The 24,000-nt window shown below is 43.0% G+C and overlaps 1 protein-coding gene across 3 annotated transcripts in view; it reads right to left on the bottom strand.

Moving 5' to 3' along the window:
• LOC123520620 overlaps nucleotides 1–24,000 on the bottom strand; it is a 462,153-nt gene that overhangs the window by 7,574 nt on the left and 430,579 nt on the right. For all 3 annotated transcript variants that reach the window (XM_045283064.1, XM_045283066.1, XM_045283065.1), the window contains one exon: nucleotides 4,633–4,748. In XM_045283064.1, the coding sequence (XP_045138999.1) occupies nucleotides 4,633–4,748 (116 nt within the window). The remainder of the gene's footprint in view (nucleotides 1–4,632; nucleotides 4,749–24,000) is intronic.

The raw sequence follows: 24,000 nt of genomic DNA on the forward strand, positions 1-24,000 counted from the left end.
GTGTTTTTCTAATATCTATTATTCTTTTTATCTTTTTGTGATGTGCTTTTACCTCTCGGTGACAGCTGGGAATTGCTCTCCATGCAGTTGTTGTGATGCGTGTGTGCTATTTAACGTTACTTGTAGGCATATTACATTTTTTCCCAGCCGAGAGAGTAAATAAATGTGAGGGACGGACAGTCTGTAAAGCCCTCGTCTACCTTTCTTTCTAGCTCCACATTTCCTCCAGCCACTACTGAAGGTGTGCTTGATAACAGACAAGCCTCCAACGCATAGGAGAAAACTACAGAAGTCTTCACATATTGGCCTGAGGGAGTGTTACGTTTTTTTTTATCTTTTCAAGCTACTCGCATTGGAAAAAGAGAGAGAGAGAGAGAGAGAGAGAGAGAGAGAGAGAGAGAGAGAGAGAGAGAGAGAGAGAGAGAGAGAGAGAGAGAGAGAGAGAGAGAGAGAGAGAGAGAGAGAGAGAGAGAGAGAGAGAGAGAGAGAGAGAGAGAGAGAGAGAGAGCCCTTGCACTTGTAAACTGTAAGCATCACGTGAATTGAGGTCGGTTTGTCAACAAACAAAGCAGAATCACAACTCGTCAGACTTTTCATAAGAATAATTCCCCGGGACGGTGAGGTTTGAAAAAGGAAACTTTCAAGAGTTTTTATTTTTTTCTGTCGACACGCACCCGTATCACTGTTTGGCGTAGCTCGGCGATATTTTAGACCAATCCACGCACAGTGTAATTTGGACCAATTCTGTACGAATATTTTGATTGAACTATCTGACCTCAGCCTCTGCCTAGCTACCTACCCCTGATGGAAGTTTCACCAGACAAGGCTCGACGCGTGCTTTTCTGGGGCTTCAGATATTCTTTTTTCTTCGCTAAGGTTTTTACTCTTCTCGGTGAAATACAACCCATCTTCATTTCAAAACTTTTCCTTCCAATCGAAGCGGCTCCAAAGTCTATAAAGTGGAGATCCACTTTTCCCCTCACGGCTACGCAAATTCCCACGTCCCCTCTTCACCTCCATCGCCCCTCACGGCCAGCAATTACCTAAACTATGCCCAGGAAACATTCCTGAAATAGCAGGTCGTGCCAGTCTCCCTCTCATCTTCTGGAGGAAGCAGCGCCAGGGCACCAGCCCTCCGGCATCTTGTCCTCCGAGGATGATACATCAGCCTCGCGTTGCCTCTGCTGCATCATATAACTTGTGGCGAAATGCACATCAAGAGACAAGACATAAACTATGAAATCTTTCTCACACCTGAAAAAAATTCATTTAACCTGGATTTTTCTACTAAACTGCACGTCACTTTCTTTCAATCAACAGAACCAACTTTCCACATTTTTTCTGAGCTCAGGCTGGAAACAATTCTTTCAGATGAACGTTCGTTCCAATAACACCCCCGAAAAAATCTACATATCTTCATATCAAGCACACTTCAACCATTTTTCAGGTAATCAACTTCATTTTATCTTTTCCATAATGGCTTAATTGGTTTTACTTAATTTCTTTCCAGCGCCAGACCAAAAATATGAACTCTTCATCCTCCCTGTCTGTCATTCACTGGCAGGACTAACGAAAAAACCACGACGGTATATGAAAGAGAGATATTGGTATGGAGTGGCGATCAACAAAGGCGGCTGTTCAATAATGTGCTGCTTTCACTTTAAACTTTGTGACATTTTAAGAATAAAAGATTCAGCTGTTGGAAAGTTCAAGACAGTCATACAGCGTGTAGGAGCTGAGTTTTTTTTTTTTTTTTTTTTTGACCAAGAATGACGCGAGGCTGGAACAGTGAGTGGATATAAAGATGCTGACTCGATGACCACTTTTCCCCCTTGAAGTAACAGCACGTGCAGCGAAACGACGATGCAAGGGATGTTACTTTGTCTTGAACACGCGGGCGATGGGCAAGAACACAAAAGCCACCACCACCACCACCACCACCACCACCACCACACGAGAACCTTGTTGATGAGACGCGACTTGTCCCCCAAGTTGTTGGGAAGGAAGACTGGAGAGACACTGTAAAAAGTACCGTTAATAATGATTTTTAAAGACGTGTTCATCCGAAACACATAACCTGAACTGTATCGGCTTCAAACATCATACTAATAAATGACCATATATTACATTTCTTGTTCGGGAGAGACAATCAGTTTTTTCTTTTTTTCAGAATTCCTTTTTCCTCGGTCCGCCTTCCTTGCACATCAAGAAAGAAGGAAAAAATGTCAGTAAGGATGTTACAGATACGTTTATATTAGGTAAATCATTTTAACCTCTTCAATACCATGACACCTTTTTCTATTTATTCTGCTTACCATTTGGCGATTTTATGCAGCTTCAAAAACTCATGTGGAGATTAAAATGGTGAGGACTCTGGTCATTAATCTTTCGACATCCATAGACCCTTCTTAATATGAAATAAAATCATCTAATCATATTCAAAACTCATGGTAAAAATGTGTCCCAATACTGAAGGGGTTAAGCTTGAACACGAAGAAAATAACGATGGATACGATGATGTAAGAGCTGAACCAGTCAAACATCATGAAAGAGTCAAACACATCGTATGTACGGGAATAAACCACACGGATAACTTCACAGATGACATGACTGAAGTTGAACAAGCCTTAATGATGATAACAGAGTAACAACTGTCATTTTTACCCTTAGTTTCAATATCAGTCTTCACACGCACTTCTACTTAATCCCCTCAGTACCATGACGCATTTCCAATTTCAGTCTGGTTACTATTTGGTGATTTTATACATCTTCAGAAACTATGTAAGGGATTAAAATACTGAACACTGTGGCTATTAATCTTCTGATCTCCATAGAGCCTTCCTAATGTCAATAAAATCGTCTAATCGTACACAAATCTCAAGGTAAAAATGTGTCACAGTACTGAAGAGGTTAATTAATCTCTCTCTCTCTCTCTCTCTCTCTCTCTCTCTCTCTCTCTCTCTATCAATCTATAAGTTCCTTTTTCTTATTTCTTATTACTGTGTGTGTGTGTGTGTGCACACACACACACACACACACACACACACACACATACATACATTCATTCATATACACTCACAGCCTGCACTAGCCTACCCATCCATGCACTAGCTCTTCCAATTTACATATCACTGAAGACTTGTTGTTATCCTTCTTTTTTGAGGGACTGTTGCATGAGGAACAGAGAGAGAGAGAGAGAGAGAGAGAGAGAGAGAGAGAGAGAGAGAGAGAGAGAGAGAGAGAGAGAGAGAGAGAGAGAGAGAGAGAGAGAGAGAGAGAGAGAGAGAGGAGAGGAGAGGAGAGGAGAGGAGAGGAGAGGAGAGGAGAGGAGAGAGAGGAGAGGAGAGGAGAGGAGAGAGAGGAGAGAGAGAGAGAGAGAGGAGAGAGAGAGAGAGAGAGAAGAGAAGAGATAGAGGAGAGAAGAGAAGAGAAGAAAAAGGGAAGAGAAAGAGAAGAGAAGAGAGAAAAAAGAAATACAACAACACCGCTCTCACCCCGAATACCCCCAAAACACACACACACACACACACACACACACACACAGTCGCTATCCTTATGTCTACACCAATACACGTACCGGAGTTAAAGCAATCGAGATGTTTTTGGTGAAGCTAAGCAACATACAGGAGGATGAACACAGGCGGAGAGCGATAACGTGCAATACAAGACTTTTTTTGCCCGATAAAGTGCAATGCAAGTTTCTCTTTTTTTTTTTTTTCAAGTCTTATGTTACAATGAGCTCGCGCGGGAGTTACGAGTAGAGGAGGCAAGCAGTTAACAAGCTCAGTAATTTTGGTCTTTGAAATAACAGTAAAAGAGAATGCGAGAGCGATATATAGAGTTGCACAATAGATACAGAGAGAGAGAGAGAGAGAGAGAGAGAGAGAGAGAGAGAGAGAGAGAGAGAGAGAGAGAGAGAGAGAGAGAGAGAGAGAGAGAGAGAGAGAGAGAGAGAGAGAGAGAGAGAGAGAGAGAGAGAGAGAGAGAGAGAGAGAGAGAGAGAGAGAGAGAGAGAGAGAGAGAGAGAGAGATTGCACCTGTTTACTTGTATAGAGATAAAATTAAATATATGAAAATGGAAATAAAATACTGTCGTTCAGAGAGAGAGAGAGAGAGAGAGAGAGAGAGAGAGAGAGAGAGAGAGAGAGAGAGAGAGAGAGAGAGAGAGAGAGAGAGAGAGAGAGAGAGAGAGAGAGAGAGAGAGAGAGAGAGAGAGAGAGAGAGAGAGAGAGAGAGAGAGAGAGAGAGAGAATTTTTTACTCCCACTTCATATAAAACCTCATCTCACATCAGTATCTAACTTAACACTATCTTCTCAGCATCAGTAGACACACGAGATACCCCCTGCCAAACCACCCCTTCCTAAACACCCCAACACAGACACACAGACACACCAAACACACGACGACACAAGATCAACATTATAACTCCTCCATCCTGTTTTATATACCCTGAAACTCCCAAGAACTAAAGGATTCATGATAGATTGGAACCCTTGAACCTCCTAAACCTTTGCTATCTAAACCTTGAACCCTTGAATCCCTAAACACTTGTTCCCTACGTATACCTTTCACATCCTATCGACTTCAACCACTTCAGGAACTTAGAACACCAGTCCCAACCAACACTCACTCTGTCGCTGAGTTCAAAGTCCAGCGCAGCGGCGAGTGTGATGGTGCCTGAGCGCTGGTCGATGGTGAAGAGGCCGTCCCTGTTCCCGCCTGTGATGCTGTACCTCACCTCCACTCCTGAAGAAGGTGAAGAAGGAGGAAGTTAGGTTGGAGTCTTATTGTTATGAGTGTTTGTGTTTGCTCCGTGACGGTATGGATGGTGGGTTATATAAAGGGTGGGGGAGAGAGAGAGAGAGAGAGAGAGAGAGAGAGAGAGAGAGAGAGAGAGAGAGAGAGAGAGAGAGAGAGAGAGAGAGAGAGAGAGAGAGAGAGAGAGAGAGAGAGAGAGAGAGAGAGAGAGAGAGAGAGAGAGAGAGAGAGAGAGTACCTGTATGTAGCTAGTTGTTAATACTATTTCTACCGCTACTACAAGAACTACAACTATCACCACTACCACTACTACTACTACTACTACCACCACCACCAATACTCCTTACAGTTTATAATGAGGCCTACACACGAAAGTAATAACGACGGTAAATGATAATGATACTAGCAAATACCGAATGATGAGAAAAAAGAAAATATCGAGAGGTTTGAACATTACTGGTGGAGGAAAGTGGAGGAAACAAGCCCGTCCTTTTTACTTTCGGGACCGCGCCACGGCATCTGAGAGGCAATAACCGAGTAGTTTGGAAAGTGGAACTGTTCATAAAAGGAGATAATAATGACATGTTGGTAATTACTTCAATGTGTGTGTGTGTGTGTGTGTGTGTGTGTGTGTGTGTGTGTGTGTGTGTGTGTGTGTGTGTGTGTGTGTGTGTGTGTGTGTGTGTGTGTGTGTGTGTGTGTGTTTACCTTCCAAATTCTATTACCTTTCTCCATTTCACTTTCTTTTTATAGCATCACACAACACAAGTTAATTTCGTGTTGTTTTCCTCCGTATCTATGTCTCTTTTTTCCTGTGTGTGTGTGTGTGTGTGTGTGTGTGTGTGTGTGTGTGTGTGTGTGTGTGTGTGTGTGTGTGTGTGTGTGTGTGTGTGTGTGTGTGTGTGTGTGTGTGTGTGTGTGTGTGTGTGTGTGTGTGTGTCGTGGCTTATTCCCCCTTACAAATAATAATAATAATGATAATAATAATAAAAACACTCAATATGAAGACAAAAGCAACAATCCCTCACGGCTACACACTTAGTCAGGTACGAGTAGAGTCTCACTGGACTTATCAATGGGTCAAGTGTACACGAGATTAGCAGGATTCGCCATCTGGTACTCCTAAAGGCCACTGAACACGACTTTACTCTCAAGGGGATCCGGCGTCTCTCTCTCTGTCGGTCTCTCTCTCCGTCGGTCTCTCTCTCTCTCTCTCTCTCTCACACACACACACACACACACACACACACACACACACACACACGGCCCAGTAGCTCAGTGGTTAGAGCGCTGGCTTCACAAGCCAGAGGACCGGGTTTCGATTCCCCGGCCGGGTGGAGATATTTGGGTGTGTCTCCTTTCACGTGTAGCCCCTGTTCACCTAGCAGTGAGTAGGTACGGGACGTAAATCGAGGAATTGTGACCTTGTTGTCCCGGTGTGGTGTGTGCCTGGTCTCAGGCCTGTCCGAAGATCGGAAATAATGAGCTCTGAGCTCGTTCCGTAGGGTAACGTCTGGCTGTCTTGTCAGAGACTGCAGCAGATCAAACAGTGAATTACACACACACACACACACACACACACACACACACACACACACACACACACACACACACACACACACCTACCGAAACAATAACTTACTCCCAGTGAGATCTAATAGCACTAGTTCAGGAGGTGCTGTGAACCTTCCATTAAAGCTAGTTGTGATCTCGTTGAATGTTTCCCTTTGTGTCTCACAACTCAAGGGGATAGTCACAGCCTACCCTCTAAAGGCAGGTCTCCTTCTTCACACAAAACTACATGCACTTACCACACATACACCCTTCACTCCAAATCAAAATTTAAAAGAAAAATGAGACCCAAATAAACAACGCCTCGGAGTCCCCTCTGGGAGGGACCAAAATGTCCCCAGGTCGGACACCTCTCCTGTTGAAGACCACAAATGCCTTGACACCTCCCTCAACTTTTTCTACATTAACTTCTGCAACATTCGCGGTCTTAGATCTAATTTTCAATCTGTGGAACACCACCTCTCCTCTACTAAACCTCATCTTCTTTTCCTCACCGAAACACAGCTGTCTGAGGCAACTGACAGTAGCCCTTCTCTGTTCCCTCCTACTTTCTCTATTCTCATTTTCATTCCAAAGCTGGATGTTGCATCTATGTACGCAACGACTTAACTTGCTCGTGCCCACACTCTTGAGTCTTCCGAATTTTCCACCATCTGGCTATGACTTAACAGTCACTCTCAAACTAAATTCATCTGTGCTGTTTATCTCTCCCTAACTCTTCTGACTATAGTAATTTCTTCGACTACTTAACTTCTAAAGTGGAGCACATTTTGTCCCTCTACACTTTCGCTGAGATTTCCATTCTTGGAGATTTCAATGTTCACCACCAGCTTTGGCTTTCCTCTCCTTCACTGACCACCCTGGTGAACTAGCCTTCAACTTTGCTATCCTCCATGACCTAGAGCAACTGGTGCAACACCCTACTCGTATTCCTGACCGTCTTGGAGACACGCCCAACATTCTTGATCTCTTCCTCACCTCTAACCCTTCTGCTTATGCTGTCACCCTTTCATCTCCGTTGGGCTCCTCCGATCACAATCTCATTTCTGTATCTTGTCCTATTTTTCCAATCCTCCGCAGGATCCCCAAAGCGAAGGTGCCTCTGGCGTTTTGCCTCTGCCAGTTGGGGGACCTGAGGAGGTATTATGCTGATTTTCCTGGAATGATTATTGCTTCCGTGTCAGAGACCCATCTCTTTGTGCTGAACGCATAACAGAGGTGTTAGTATCTGGCATGGAGGCGTACATTCCTCATTCTTTTCTCAACCTAAACCTTCTAAACCTTGGTTTAACTCAGCCTGTTCTCGTGCTATACATGATAGAGAGGTTGCCCACAAAAGGTACTTGAGCCTTCCATCTCCTGAATCTCATGCACTTTATATCTCTGCCCGGAATCATGCCAAGTCTGTTCTTCAACTTGCCAAACACTCTTTCATAAATAGGAAATGTCAAAATCTTTCAAACTCAAACTCTCCTCGTGACTTCTGGCATCTAGCCAAAAACATCTCAAATAACTTCACTTCTTCATCTTTCCTCCTTTATTTCATCCTGATGGCACCACTGCCATCTCTTCTGTCTCTAAAGCTGAACTCTTTTCTCAAACCTTTGCTCACAACTCCACCTTGGACGATTCTGGGCTTGTCCTCCTCTCCTCCTCCCTCTGACTATTTCATGTCTACAATCAAAATTCTTCGTAATGATGTTTTCCATGCCCTTACTGGCCTAAACCCTCGGAAGGCTTATGGACCTGATTCGGTCCCTCCTATTGTTCTCAAAAACTGTGCTTCTGTGCTTGCACCTTGCCTGGCCAAACTTTTCCAACTTTGTCTATCGACTTTTCCTTCCTGCTGGAAGTTCGCCTACATTCAGGCTGTTCCTAAAAAAGAGTGACCGTTCTAACCCCTCAAACTACCGTCCTATAGCTTTAATCTCTTGCTTGTCTAAAGTTTTTAAATCTATCCTGAATAGGAAGATTCTCAAACATCTGTCACTTCACAATCTTCTGTCTGATCGCCAGTATGGCTTCCGTCAAGGTCGCTCTACTGGTGATCTTCTGGCTTTCTATACTGAGTTTTGGTCATCCTCTTTAGAGATTTCGGTGAAACTTTTGCTGTTGCGTTAGACATATCAAAAGCTTTTGATAGAGTCTGGCATAAAGCTTTGATTTCAAAACTGCCCTCCTACGGCTTCTATCCTTCTCTCTGCAACTTTATCTCAAGTTTCCTTTCCGACCGCTCTATTGCTGCTGTGGTAGACGGCTACTGTTCTTCTCCTAAACCTATTAATAGTGGTGTTCCTCAGGGTTCTGTCCTGTCACCCACTCTCTTTCTATTATTCATTAATGACCTTCTTAACCAAACTTCTTGCCCTATCCACTCCTACGCTGATGATACCACCTACATCTTTCCACGTTCTTTCAGAGACGTCCAACCCTTCAGGAAATCAACAGATCACGCGGGACGCCACGGAACGCCTGACTTCCGATCTTTCTAAGATTTCCGATTGGGGCAGAGAAAATCTAGTAGTTTTCAATGCCTCAAAACTCAATTCCTCCATCTATCAACTCGACACAACCTTCCAGACAACTATCCCTCTTCTTCAATGACACTCAACTGTCTCCTCTTCCACAATGAATATCCTCGGTCTGTCCTTTGCTCATAATCTTAACTGGAAACTTCACATCTCATCTCTTGCTAAAACAGCTTCTATGAAATTAGGTGTTCTGAGGCGTCTCCGACAGTTTTTCTCGCCCTCCAACTGCTTACTCTGTATAAGGGCCTTATCCGTCCCTGTATGGAGTACTCTTCGCATGTTTGGGGGTTCCAGTCACACAGCTTTGCTTGATAGGGTGGAATCGAAAGCTCTTCGTCTCATCAACTCCCTCCTCTGACTAACTGTCTTCAGTCTCTTTCTCACCGCCGAAATGTTGCATCCCTTTCTATATTTTATCGCTATTTTCATGGTAACTGTTCTACTGATCTTGCTAACTGCATGCCTCCCTCCTCCTGCGGCCACGCTGCACAAGGCTTTCTTCTTCCTCTCATCCCTATTCTGTCCAACTCTCTAATGCAAGAGTTAACCAGTACGCTCAATCATTCACTGGTAAACTCTGGAACTCCCTCCCTGTATCTGTATTTCCAAATTCCTACAACTTGTCTTCTTTTAAGAGGGAGGTATCGAGGCATTTGCTCCCCTAATTCTGGCTGACGGTTTTGGCACTTTTTGAACTCTTTGAAGAGCCAGCGCTCAAGTGGGCCTTTTTCTAACTTTCTTTTTTTGCCCTTGGCTGGCCCTCTTCCTACGTAAAACACACACACACACACACACACACACACACACACACACACACACACACACACACACACACACACACACACACACACACACACACAAACACATACACACACACTCCTACCTCCCTCCCTCTCTTCTCCCCAACACAACGAGTCAACTCAGCGTGAATACAGAAAGGCCAAGGTTCTTAACGCTATATATTTTTTCGTAGGAAGCAAGGTCCATGGAGAGACCGTACGTACCCGTGCTTGGAAGTGCTTCTACATGCATTTCACTCAGGTAAATTGCAGTCTCCAAGATTCCCCCACGAGAGTTTCACTTAAAATATTACTTGCTTTGATAAATAGTCTATCTTCAACCTAATTCATCATGGAGGAGTGAATTTGGGATGGAATGTTTGTGAAAAAATATTCATCTATTGGTGAAGTTACGGTATATGGTTTACTAGTACTAGTGTTCGCGTGCGCCGCTTTGAAGAAGGAAAAATAGAAACTATAAGGAACGAGACGACAGAAGGTATAAGAAAAAGAATGAAAGTCAGAAAGCGAGAAAAACGTTAAGTAAAAATTCGTGTTATCGCCACGAGAGGAGAAAGACAACAAGAGTTCGATATAGATACAAATACTGGAGAAAGAAAGATGCCTCTCTCTCTCTCTCTCTCTCTCTCTCTCTCTCTCTTCCTGAAAATGGAATCCAGGAAAAAAAAAGAATAGACAAAAGTATCTCATGATTACGTATGCGAAAAGAACACGATTTACACATTTCTTTAACAATTTCCTGAAAAAAAAAATATTCGGGGTATTTCCTGCATTGCTCTCATTATATCATGCAGCGTGTGATGTGCTCCCTGATGCCCAACGTTTGACTGCTGAGAGCGGCGAAACTGAGACACCCAAGGCCAGACATCGCCAGCAAAATGTGTCTGCAGAAGTCATGCACAAAAGGAATATCTTTTTGGAGCTTAACATCGAAGTGCGAGCGTCTGCAAGCTTGAGGCAATAGGAGAGGAGGAGGAGGAGGAGGAGGAGGAGGAGGAGGAGGAGGAGGAGGAGGAGGAGGAGAGAGAGAGAGAGAGAGAGAGAGAGAGAGAGAGAGAGAGAGAGAGAGAGAGAGAGAGAGAGAGAGAGAGAGAGAGAGAGAGAGAGAGAGAGAGAGAGAGAGAGAGAGAGAGAGAGAGAGAGAGAGAGAGAGAGAGAGAGAGAGAGAATATATATAAAGGCAGCTACAAGAACTCGATCAAACCCACACATGGCAGTCCCTGTAGGAAACATGGCAACCTACTTTCATCCATCATCCCCATCCCGCAAATTTGTCTGATCTTCTTTCAAAGCTCCCCAATGACTCACCACTGACAATCTGGTTACTGAGTCTAATCCATTCATTTACCGCGGTATATGGGAACTAATTCCTTTCTGTCTCTTTTTAAAATCCAATTTAAATCAAGCTTTAAATTCACTATTTCTTGCTCCATATTGCTTGCCAACCCTGAGAGAGAGAGAGAGAGAGAGAGAGAGAGAGAGAGAGAGAGAGAGAGAGAGAGAGAGAGAGAGAGAGAGAGAATATAAATGTTAACTTCAGCAGGGAATCATCAATATGTTTTGACTTGAACTGCATAACTTACTTCACTGTTCACTGACAATGCGAATCGTATCTTCTGGTTCCCGCCACAAAAGGAGACTGTACCTCCAAACTTCTGCCTCCACTACTAACTGATTCCCGAGCAGCATTAACAAGGCCATGGAACCTTCATTGAATCATTAGTATCAAGGTGACCTGCTCCCGTGTGTGTGTGTGTGTGTGTGTGTGTGTGTGTGTGTGTGTGTGTGTGTGTGTGTGTGTGTGTGTGTGTGTGTGTGTGTGTGTGTGTGTGTGTGTGTGTGTGTGTGTGTGTGTGTGTGTGTGTGTGTGTGTGTGTGTGTGTGTGTGTGTGTGTGTGTGTGTGTGTGTGTGTGTGTGTGTGTGTGTGTGTGTGTGTGTGTGTGTGTGTGTGTGTGTGTGTGTGTGTGTGTGTGTGTGTGTGTGTGTGTGTGTGTGTGTGTGTGTGCTGGAACGCCTGGCTGAGACTTGGTATCATTTCCATATGCCAATATCAAAAGATCTTCCTGGGGCGGGATGAATGGCCGTATATATGAGGGAATGATGCCATTGATGCCAATTCGGACTACTCAACGTCAGCAGTGGAAACAGACCCACGCTCGTAAATCACACGAGGGCGGTAAGTGATGGAGGCAGACCAGCGGGACACGAGGCAGAGAAGAGGGAGACAGAGAGAGAGGGGAGAAGTCAAATACATACATACATACATACAGACAGACAGACAGGGAACCAACCAACCTTCCTGCCTCCTGCCTTTATCAATCTTTCTACATGTTAGAACTCTTAGATCACTGTGAGCGACATGAATTATGGAAGCATTGCGGCGATGATGGAGGTCTGAATTAATGTATCAAGTGTGTGTGTGTGTGTGTGTGTGTGTGTGTGTGTGTGTGTGTGTGTGTGTGTGTGTGTGTGTGTGTGTGTGTGTGTGTGTGTGTGTGTGTGTGTGTGTGTGTGTGTGTGTGTGTGCAGCTTTTTTTTTAAGAGGATTAGTAAATATTCAGTTTACGTTTACCTTTGATTAATGTTTGATTAATTGCCATCCCGTGTGGAGATCGATGAGTGAAATGATGATGATAGCAGGTGCGTGGAATAATGATGATACCATCAGCAACAGCAGCACCAGCAGCAGCAGCAACAGTAGCAGTAGCAGCAGCAGCAGCAACAGCAACAGCAGCAACAGCAACAGTGGCAGCAGCAGCAGCAGCAGCAGCAGCAGCAGCAGCAGCAACAGTAGTAGTAGTAGTAGTAGTAGTAGTAGTAGTAGTAGTAGTAGTAGTAGTAGTAGTAGTAGTAGTAGTAGTAGTAGTAGTAGTAGTAGTAGTAGTAGTAGTAGTAGTAGTTATTGTTATTATTATTATTATTATTATTATTATTATTATTAGTAGTAGTAGTAGTGATACTACTACTACTACTACTACTACTACTATTATTAGTTATTGTTATTATTATTACTATTATTATTATCTTATTATTATTAGTTATTATTGTTATTATCATTATCATTTGTATTATTATTATTTTCATTAGCACTAGTAGTAGTAGTAGTAGTAGTAGTAGTAGTAGTAGTAGTAGTGTGATGGTGACCACCACTACTACTACTACTACTACTACTACTACTACTACTACTACTACTACTACTACTACTACTACCATTACTACTACTACTACTGCTACTGCTACTACTACTACTACTCCTTCTCCTCCTCCTCCTCCTCCTCCTCCTCCTCCTCCTACTACTACTACTACTACCACTAGTAGTAGTGATACTACTACTACTACTCCTACTCCTACTACTACTACCACTAGTAGTAGTGATACTACTACTACTACTACTACTCCTACTACTACTACCACTAATAATTGTGATACTACTACTCGTACTCCTGCTCCTATTCCTACTACCACTACTACTATGCTAATAACAATAATAATAATACAAATGATAATAATAACAATAATAATAATAATAAAAATAACAATAATAATAATAATAATAGTAATAATAATAACAATAACTAATAACAATAACAACAATAACAATAATGATATGATAACGGTAATGACCGCTATTATCATTATTAATTTATTTCCCTATCTTCACTCTCCTTCCACCCACCTATAACAAACTATACCCCAACCCTCCATTGTGGCAGAGTTTCCCCTCAAAACGCGAGGCGGAAAGAGTGGCAGAGCAATAAATCATGATGGCTGATCCTGATTTGCCTCACTTTTATCCCCTCCTTTTAAAATCCATAATACCTTCGCCTGCAGCAGTAATGTCCCCCAAAAATATATATGAACTTTTTTCTTATTGCAGCGACTGACATGCATAAGGGAGCCGCTGGACACAAAGGTAAAACAGAGAAAAAAATAGAAAATGTATTGTTTTTTCTACTTGTTTCACCCTCACGCCTGCATGATATTTCCGTGAAGTTATTCCCTCATAAATTGTAATTGCAGAGTCGTATTCTAAGGGGTGAGCAGTGTAAACATTAGTTGTACACTGTGTATGGCCAGAGAGACGTACACATATACACACATATAGACACGCACACACACAAAAACACACGCACACGTACATAGATGGAAACACACACCTATCCACCCACCCACCAGCCCCCACACATTTACACATTGGTATATCTATGTACACAGGAGGGAGGCATGGGTGTCTCCTGCCATGTGTGAGGAGCAAGAGGCCACGGATGTAAGTGAATTGTGATTGTGTATGCAGGAAGTGATTGGTAAGTCATGCTTGTTATGGACGTGTGGCAAACTGGATGCTTTTGTTTGGACTTGGACAGATAGCAAGTTTGTTTTGATCGTTCTTCTTTTTTTTCTTTGTTATGATCGTCGCTGAACGGAACGGAATCACTAGAGAATTCTGAAACTGATACAGACACAGCCAGAATTCCCCACGATGAACAGACACAGCGTGAAAACGAAAGAAAAAATGAAATAAAGAGGAAAGAAAAAGGAAACAACAATTAGGACAAAGCATGAACGAGTTAACAGGAAGGCGTTAATAGCTTTGTTTTCGTTTACAATTCTACATTTTCTATTCTTTTGTATTTCGTATTCTGTATCACACGCTCCAGTTCTCCTTTGATGTCAGCAACTGATTGGCAGTGACTATCTTGGGCTGACAGTGCAAGTAAACACGGCTGAACTTGCAGAAAAGACACGTGTGGGCGGCGGGACAGCTGTTACAGGCGCTTTGAGACTCCACGGTGCTGGTGTAATACTTTTAACAGGAAACAAAACTCCTGGATGGACAAGGACCTATGAAATACTTTAAAGGAACCTAATGAAGTTACTGAAGAATCCGAGAGCCAGTAATAGAATGAAAACTGTAATGATAAAAAAATAATGAGAACTGATTATTTGACAGGTTAGTAATATACTGTCTTCACGATAAAAAAAAAAAGAAAGAAACAGAAATATAATAAACGTAATGAAAAGCAGATAAGTAACAAAATAACTTCACAGAGAACACAATGGACCAAAATATATATATAAAAAAAAAAAAGTGGGAAGGAAGGGACGTAGAAATCGATGTAGCAGGCGATTCTAATTATAACATTCAAAACAAACTGCTCATAAAAAAAGAATAAAAATAAATTGAAATAAAAACAACAATGAGGAAGAAGAAAAAAAAAGAAAACTAAAACAAAAAATCAAATGAAAAAAAAAAAAAATCATTCATAACTGAACTAAGAATTTATTCAAGCAAATCACTATAAGATTATGCAAAGAGATAAAAAAGAAAAAAAAAACAACGAAACGAGGAGGAGGAGGAGAAGGCTTGAGAGAGAGAGAGAGAGAGAGAGAGAGAGAGAGAGAGAGAGAGAGAGAGAGAGAGAGAGAGAGAGAGAGAGAGAGAGAGAGAGAGAGAGAGAGAGAGAGAGAGAGAGAGAGAGAGAGAGAGAGAGAGAGAGAGAGGAGAGAGAGAGGAGGGAAGGAGGAAGGAAGGAAGGAAGGAAGGAAGAAAAGAAAAGAAAGAAAGCAAGAAAGAAAAGGAAAAAACAATGAATAAATGAAGAAAAAGATTTGAAAAAAACAAATAACCACGAACCAAAACAGCAAATGCACTAAAAAATCAAAAGCAACTAAACAAAGAAGAAAAGTCAACTAAGCACAACCACAACAACAACAACAACAACAACAACAACAACAACAACAACAACAACAAAAACGACAACGATAAAATCCAAGCACGTTCTTAAGATTTAATCAAGCCCAACACACACACACACACACACACACACACACACACACACACACACACACAAACAGACACCACATCTTATAGCCTTAATTTCTACCTTACTAAAACTAACCACACACACACACACACACACACACACACACACACACACACACACACACACACACACAGTAATCATTAAAGAAAATCTCCCTTAATGACACGTTCCTTCCTCGCAGAAATTCACAAAGAGCATTATGAAAACTAATCCTCTTTAGAGTACGCCACGACGTCCTGCCATCTACTGAGGGTCGGGGGCACTAGACAGCCTGGGGAGTGTGGCCTCTTATATAACACCTCTGCTGGTTTAGTCAGGATAAGGGCGATGAAGGCAGCCCCGTCTTTGCCTATGGAGGGTACGGAAGAGGTAATTAACGAGAGAGAGAGAGAGAGAGAGAGAGAGAGAGAGAGAGAGAGAGAGAGAGAGAGAGAGAGAGAGAGAGAGAGAGAGAGAGAGAGAGAGAGAGAGAGAGAGAGAGAGAGAGAGAGAGAGAGAGAGAGAGAGAGAGAGAGAGAGAGAGTGTTTTATTTAAGGATTTTTACATTTTACAGAGTTGGAGAGATGCAAAATGGTGGAATGAAGGAAATGAGGAAGAAAGGGAATAAGAGAAAGAGGAGATAAATGGGGAAAACAGAGGAAAAAGGAAAATAAGAAAGAGAAAAAAGACAATAACATGAGTAGAAAAATAAATGGAGAAATAGAAATACAAGAGAACAAAAAATGGGAGACGGAAAAGTGAAATGAAGAAATAGAAGAAAAAGTCAGATGGAGGAAAACAAGGAAGGAAAACCACAAAGAGGAAGAAAGGAGAGGAGAAGAAAGAAAACAAAATAAACGAAAGGAATGGAGAGACAAAAGGTTAGAAAGAAAAGGGTGGGATAGAAGTGACAAGGAAAGGAGGGGAGAAAGAAAAGAGGAAAAAAATAAAGAAAAATGGACGAATTAGGGAGAAAAAGAAGAAAAAGACAGAAGAGTCTATAGAAAGAGGAAGAGAACAGAAACGATAAATAGAAGAGAGAGAGAAGAAAAGGAATGGGAAGATAGGGAAACAACAAGGGGAATTTAGAAAACGGAATGAAAGAGAAAGGGGAGATGGAAGAACAGGAGGGGAAAGGAGATAAGAAAGACATAGAGGGGCAGAGAGATAAGAAATAAATGAAGGAGAGGGGAAAGGGAGAGACAGAAAGAGAGGGAGAAGAGGGGAGAGACTGCAGCGAACAGAAAGAGAAAGAAAGAAGTAAAGAGTGAAGGGGAGAGAAGGAAGGAATGGATGGATGAGGAGGAAAGAGAAAGGAAGGAAAAAAGAAGAGAAAGAAAGAAGGAAGGAAGAAAAGAATGGTTGAAATGGAAGAGAAAGAAAATGGAATAAAACTGAGGCTTAGAGAGAGAGAGAGAGAGAGAGAGAGAGAGAGAGAGAGAGAGAGAGAGAGAGAGAGAGAGAGAGAGAGAGAGAGAGAAGGAATATCTTGTGTGTGTTTCCTTTTTCTCGTTTTCCTTCTTCTCTTCCTCCTCTGATGTTGTTTTCTCTTCCATCTTCCTTATTATAGTCGTGTTTCCCTTACCGTCCTCGTGGTCATTGTTTTCCCCTTCCTCCCCTCTTTCCTCTCCTTTACCTGCTTCTCGCTTCGTTTCACATTTGCTTTTAATACCTTCTTCTATTCCCCTTTGTATTCGTACCCACAGCTAACAACAACAACAACAACATCAATAACAGCAGTAGCAACAACAACAACAACAACAACAACAACAACAATTACTTCTTTTTTTTCCTACCATTCTGTTCTACTTTAAATAAATACGCATCACCATCACTCCTCCCTATTTCCTCTTCCCTCTTCCTCTTCTTTTCTTCGTCGGCCTCATTTTTCTACACAAATGATTTCTTCCTAATTTCCTGCTTTTTTCAGTTTTTTTTTTCTCATCGTTATTCCTCCTCTTCTTCTTTTTCCACATCTTACTTCTCCTAAAATAACAATTCCTCGTAACTCCACTTCTCTTCCTCCTCCTCTTCTTCCTAAACAAGCTTGACTTCCTACTTCCGTACTGCTGCTACTCCTACTCCTCCTCCCCCTTACCGGTCCCCCATCCTCAAACTCTCGTCCGTCTTGCGGCTTGTCGGCTCCATCATGCTCCGGGGACTGTTCTTGGCAGGCGCATAGCTCATGAGAGACCCCGCCAGCAGGTGAGGAGGTGAGGGTAATCTTAGCGTCGCAAAGTAAGGAGCACAAAGAGGGAAAGTTACGAGGGGGGCGGAGGGTGACGCTTGCCTGAGGAAGTGAAGGTAGTTTGGGTTCATAGGTGATGATGTGGGGAGAGTAGGTCTGTGTGTGTGTGTGTGTGTGTGTGTGTGTGTGTGTGTGTGTGTGTGTGTGTGTGTGTGTGTGTGTGTGTGTGTGTGTGGCAGAGAGGGGAACAACGGGGAGGAAGGGGAGGGAGTGTTGAGTTGTGGTGTGTGGGTAGATAGGATGGAGAGAGAGAATAGGGTAGGAAATGTGAAATGTTGAACTTAGTAGTGTGTGTCCGTCTATCTATAGGTTGTATTCAGAAACGCCTTCCCTTCTCACTACAACAGTTTTCAAAGACCACAGAGACAACTAGCCGGGTTTTCATCACAGTTTCTCCTTTTAATAATATAGAAATCTTGTTAATCTGTCACCACATCCTTAAAACACGAGTATCTTCAACTGGAGCCCTTGGAAAGCAGTGATGGTGAGAGAGTAAAGCGTTTCAGAATACGATATATGTGTGCGTGTGGCCAGAGTAAACCACCTTCTAGTCACGAATACTGAAACCCACAAAAATTTAACCCCTCAAACGCTCCCAAGCTTCCCATGATGAATAAAGTCACACAACGCCCGCCAGGAGCTCCGCTTAAGTCCCGGAGGTTCATAATGGGATGGAATTATTTTCTAGCTGAACAGTCTTTACGTGTGTGGAATTTTCGTTACTTAGGGCCGAGTTGACACAGAAGGTACAAGGACGGACGTGTTTGGGAACTGGATAGACTTGTATTTCTTTTGTGTCTCGTACGCTTCATAATACTACGGCTAGCACCACTGTAATTTCCGTATCAACATTAACAAACGTACATCATACTCATCGTTTTCTCTTCGTACGATTTTCATCACTACTATTATCATCACCATCATTACTATCACCACCACTCCCTGCATGGTATTTCAGCGGCAGGAAGGTGCAATGACCCCCAGCCTCCATTCACGGCTAAGCTTTTCAGTGGCCTAATCCACACCCTGATGAAGACTCTATTTTCCACGTGAAGCCTTCCTGTTCACCTGGGAGGAAAGGGCACGCGACCCGCCAATCCCCACAGGAGCTGAAAGAGAGAGAGAGAGAGAGAGAGAGAGAGAGAGAGAGAGAGAGAGAGAGAGAGAGAGAGAGAGAGAGAGAGAGAGAGAGAGAGAGAGAGAGAGAGAGTGAGTGAGTGAGTGAGTGAGTGAGTGAGTGAGTGAGTGAGTGAGTGAGTGAGTGAGTGCGTGCGTGCGTGCGTGCGTGCGTGCGTGCGTGCGTGCGTGCGTGCGTGCGAGTAAAATTATGACGACCAAAAAAAGAAAATATACGATGAAATTCGTAAAACAAATGGTGATTTTCGATTACTACTACTACTAACTAATAATAATAATAATAATACTGTAATAATACTGCTACTATTACTACTACTACTTTCCATCAACACCAACGTCACCACCACCCGTGTCACTATTACTACTACTACTACTACTACTTACCATTAATTTTTACAATATCACCACCACCACCACCACCATCACTAAGACCAGCAAACACGCACTCGTACATAATCCCATAACCCAAGAGACATTCCTGAAGGTGGTGGCGTGGCTGGGGCTTGAGCGGGAGGAGGCTGCGCTGGTGTTATCAATGGCAGGCGAGGTGCAGGGTAAGCAAGGGTTCACTTCACACTAACACCGACCAAGCTGGAGTCATGTAAAAGGAGCGATTGCTATTTCTTCCTTTTTCCTCCTCCTCCTTCAACTCGACCCATCCAACATTCTCTCTCTCTCTCTCTCTCTCTCTCTGCTTCCTTCCTCTTCCTTTCTCAGTCCAGGCAGCTAAGAGGGATAGTGGTGGTGGTGGTGGTGGTGGTGGTGGTGGTGGTGGTGACGGGGGGGAGGGGAGGACAGGGGTTACAGTGATTGCTTCTACCTTTCTATTCTTTTTCTTTTATTTTCTCCTTCCTTTCGTTCTTTTGTGAGTTTCTCTTGTTGGCTCTTTCAATCTCTCTCTTTCTGTGTGTGTGTGTGTGTGTGTGTGTGTGTGTGTGTGTGTGTGTGTGTGTGTGTGTGTGTGTGTGTGTGTGTGTGTGTGTGTGTGTGTGTGTGTGCCCTAATCAGTGAATTAAATAAGTACGATAAAATATGTAAATCTACTCAGAACGCGGCTATAAAAATTGGGTACTTAATAAAGACTGACAACCTTTCTCTTATTAACATGGCTAACGAAGAGATAACTTTTATTCTTACTGTTATTTCATCACCAGTTCATTAAATCTCTTGCTGTATTTATTAACACACACACACACACACACACACACACACACACACACACACGATAGACATACTTAACTTTATTAGATGCAAGTATAAATTCTCATTTTCTTTTCTCTCCTGACGCGAAGAACAATTTAGGTAATGGTGTTCTCAAGCTCAAGTTTATCTTCCTGTAAAATCTTTTCCTTATACTCGTTCTGCTTAGAATAGCGACCTAGCATTCTCGTCTCGACGTGAAACCTTCGGCGAGGGAGGGAGGGAGGGAGGGAGGGAGGGAGGGAAGGAGGGAAGGAAGGAAGGAAGGAAGGAAGGAAGGAAGGAAGGAAGGAAGGAAGGAAGGAAGGAAGGAACTCCACGTCTGTTATTCAGCAACCCATTCCCCGTGGATTAGCTGATTGACTGGTATTAAGCCAAGCATTTCCTAGAGAACCTTGTGCAGAAAACTTACACTTTGAACTTCGTCGTGCAGAAAATTGTATCACTTATTGGGGAATTCTCAGGTGATTGTTTTCTTGCAGGCTGTGAATGGAAGGGCAAAGGTTTACTGGATGTCTGGGCCTCTCTGTACGGCAACATCCTTGTCTCAGTCTCGCCAGCCTCCCTCCGCTGCGACACACAAATATTTCGTGTTCTCCCCAATATTTGCATTTCAGCCTCTTCGTCACCGGTCGTGTGGTTGTGTACAATACTGGAGAGTCAGTGTGGTGAGGTGAGGTGTAGTAAGGAATGTCTGGCAGGCGGTGCATGACAGCGTGCACGTTACAACAGTATTGACCAAGAGTTTCATATAAGGAAAGGTATGCTGTCTGGCACATTATAAAAATCTCAGTTCCTTGTCTTCGGAAAAATAAAGTAAGCTCTAATTTCTACGAAAAAAAGGCAAACTTATCAAACAAGTACAAATGTTTTGAGACGATTTACTATTTATTTTCATCAGCTTTGTAGTTTTGCGAGATTTAACACATTACCCTGTTTTTCTTTATAATATTTGTAAATGTCGCCAGTCAGACTACTCAGCTCTCCACGATGGTACCCAGTGAGCCAGATGACACTTAAATACTAATGTTTATCACCGTGCATTAGATTCCACCAAAAAGTCAAAGAAAGACAAAGACACACAAAGGAAGAACAAAAGGTAACGGACACACCGACTGATGTTAAGCTACATTATCTAAAAGAGACGCACGGGAAAATTTCGGTACAAGATTTCGTGAGAATTAACAACTTCAAGCAAGAGGTGCAGAATAGTAAAGGCGGATTCTCCTCTCCACAGATTCATTTCTAAACAGTCCACCCAAGACAGACCAGCTGGGTAGGAAATGCTCACGTCTGCATGGCCAACATTTCGTTTCGTTTCTCGGGTAAAAATTTCACTTCTTGTGGGTTTGGGGAATTAGTGGAGTGGAAGAGGACTAAGAGGGGGCGCGGCAGGTTTGGGTACGCCTGTCCTCCCACCATCAAAACCCCGCCAGAGTAGCACATCTGCCGCTGCCTTGTCTTGCTCGCCCTGCACATTTTCTCTAAAGGCGCGTCGAGTATCGGCGAGGCGTGCAGGGCGTGAAGGAGAGGTGGGAAGAGAAGCAGAGAAGCAGAGCTTTGCACAGCGACGATGGGGCGGGGAGAGGATCTCAGAACATGCGGCAGCAGGAGTGTTGTGCTGACATGGCTTGGCACGTCAGACACTGTGGCATCATCAGGGTACAAAATTTTCCTAAGACGCTCCTTTACTGGATAATATCTGTTAGGAAGTCGACACTACTACCATCACCGCCGTCACCACCACCACCACCACCACCATTACTATCATTATCACTACAACTCCTACCACCACCACCACCACCATAACCACTTCTACTATTGCCACTATGGGTACTTAGGGATTCTATCTAAGACTGCGTGTTCGTACGTAACACAAACACACAGCAATGTCCCCGGAAAACGCTGCATTTCCGCCCCACTCTCTGCGGCTTGGGGAAGGAAGGAGGTACTGTACTTAATGCATGCATTGCCTCCCATGTAATGCCTTCAGTAAACAGCGAACAAACCTCCTGCTTAATGGTGCCATTCCGGTGCCTGCCAAGTTGTTGAGACAATTGCTGAGGGTTCTATAGTTTTTGCTGCCTTGGGTTTGCAACAAAATCTAACATTTCTGTAGGAATTTATAAAGGGATGATAGCGTGAATTGGTGTACAATGGAGTTAACGCAAGAAGCGATATTAGGATGCCAGGCTTAAGATTTACAGCGTTGTATAACTATTCTTACATCTATCGTCCTTTCCAACTAATAACGGTATTAAGTATAGCAGTACAACGACATGTACAAGGAAATATGTTGGTACTTTCAGCACTATATCTTCAGTGTTGGGTAACAGCCGTAGAGGAGAGCACTGAAACGAATAACGCAGGTAAATATAACAGTACAATGACAGCATGTATGTACAAGAATATATGGCGGTACTTCCAACACTATTTCCTCAGTGTTACCTAATAACGGCTGAGGTGAGTTATTGGGGGGAGACAGTGGTGGCGGTGGTGATAAGACAACACTGGTGGCAGCGGTGGGATATCAATAAGTAATGCAACAGAATCTCCTGCACTCCTCCCACCTGTAAAATGTTGTCTCGTTTAGAAGACAAACTTGTTCCCTGAATCCTCCACCACAACACCACAACACCACCAGCACCAGCAGCAACAGCGATGGGGGAAAACAACTACCACGGTCTATTTATAACCAATGTACATATTTCAATAGCCAACTAAATGGAAAAAGGGAACCAAGTAAAAAAAGTAAAAGAAAACTCATTATTGTTATCATTCATTTCCTTTTCCATTTTTACTCCCCAAACCTCTCTCTCTCTCTCTCTCTCTCTCTCTCTTTTTATTTAAACAACTTTATACTAAAGAACATGTACCCAAAGGCGCACTGTCGTGTGCTACCTATTCTAAGGGTACTACAATCTATTTCTCTACAATATTTACAAGACTTAAAAATAGATAATATACAAGATGGTCAGCATGTAAATGGAGCACTATTCGTTTCACTTCACTACACTGAGTGTCACGTCACAAAGAGTGTCAGAGGAGTTGGCAGTGTCTGTCTCCACTTATGTGCCATCAGTTTGACACTGTGAGTGTTCATCTCTCTCTCTCTCTCTCTCTCTCTCTCTCTCTCTCTCCAGACCCCCCTGTCCATTAGCTATGTACTCAGCCGGCCAAGCTATAACAGGTCAGCGGTGTCCTCGCCTCGCCTTCCCTAAGCAGCTTCTCGCCGACCCTCGTATCTCTCTCCCCTTCCTCAAACACGACCCTAGTCACTGGCCATTAAGTTTTCCTCTCCACCCTTGCCTTCCATTTGTGCTTCACTGGCTACTTGTCGATGGCCTTGCTTTTGTTCTTTTTATCATGCTACTGTTGGTGTCATTGTTGTCGTTTTTATTTCGAAGGTAATATTTTGTGTAGTTTTGTTTTTATGCATGAAATGAGAAGCATATTGACAGATACCCAACAGATAGACGCACACAGATAAACGACAAACAGGAAGATGATCAATAGGTAGGAAGATAGGTAGATAAGAAAGATTGATACATGGATAAACAGATAAAAATAATAGTTGTGTGTGTATGTGTGTGTGTGTGTGTGTGTGTGTGTGTGTGTGTGTGTGTGTGTGTGTGTGTGTGTGTGTGAGAGAGAGAGAGAGAGAGAGAGAGAGAGAGAGAGAGAGAGAGAGAGAGAGAGAGAGAGAGAGAGAGAGAGAGAGAGAGAGAGAGAGAGAGAGAGAGAGAGAGAGAGAGAGAGAGAGAGAGAGAGAGAGAGAGAGAGAGAGAGAGAGAGAGTGTTACGTAAGGTCTCATCCAAATACCTTCTGATTCCATCTCGCACCAACATGATTTCTCTCTTCACAATCTGTCTGACCTTTCATTACATCCCAAACCCAAATTCCCTTTACTTATTACTTCTCACGACCCTTCAGTCCGACCCGGTG

This window comes from Portunus trituberculatus, chromosome 47, assembly GCF_017591435.1.
Source record: "Portunus trituberculatus isolate SZX2019 chromosome 47, ASM1759143v1, whole genome shotgun sequence".
Classification (NCBI taxonomy): Eukaryota; Metazoa; Arthropoda; class Malacostraca; order Decapoda; family Portunidae; genus Portunus; species Portunus trituberculatus.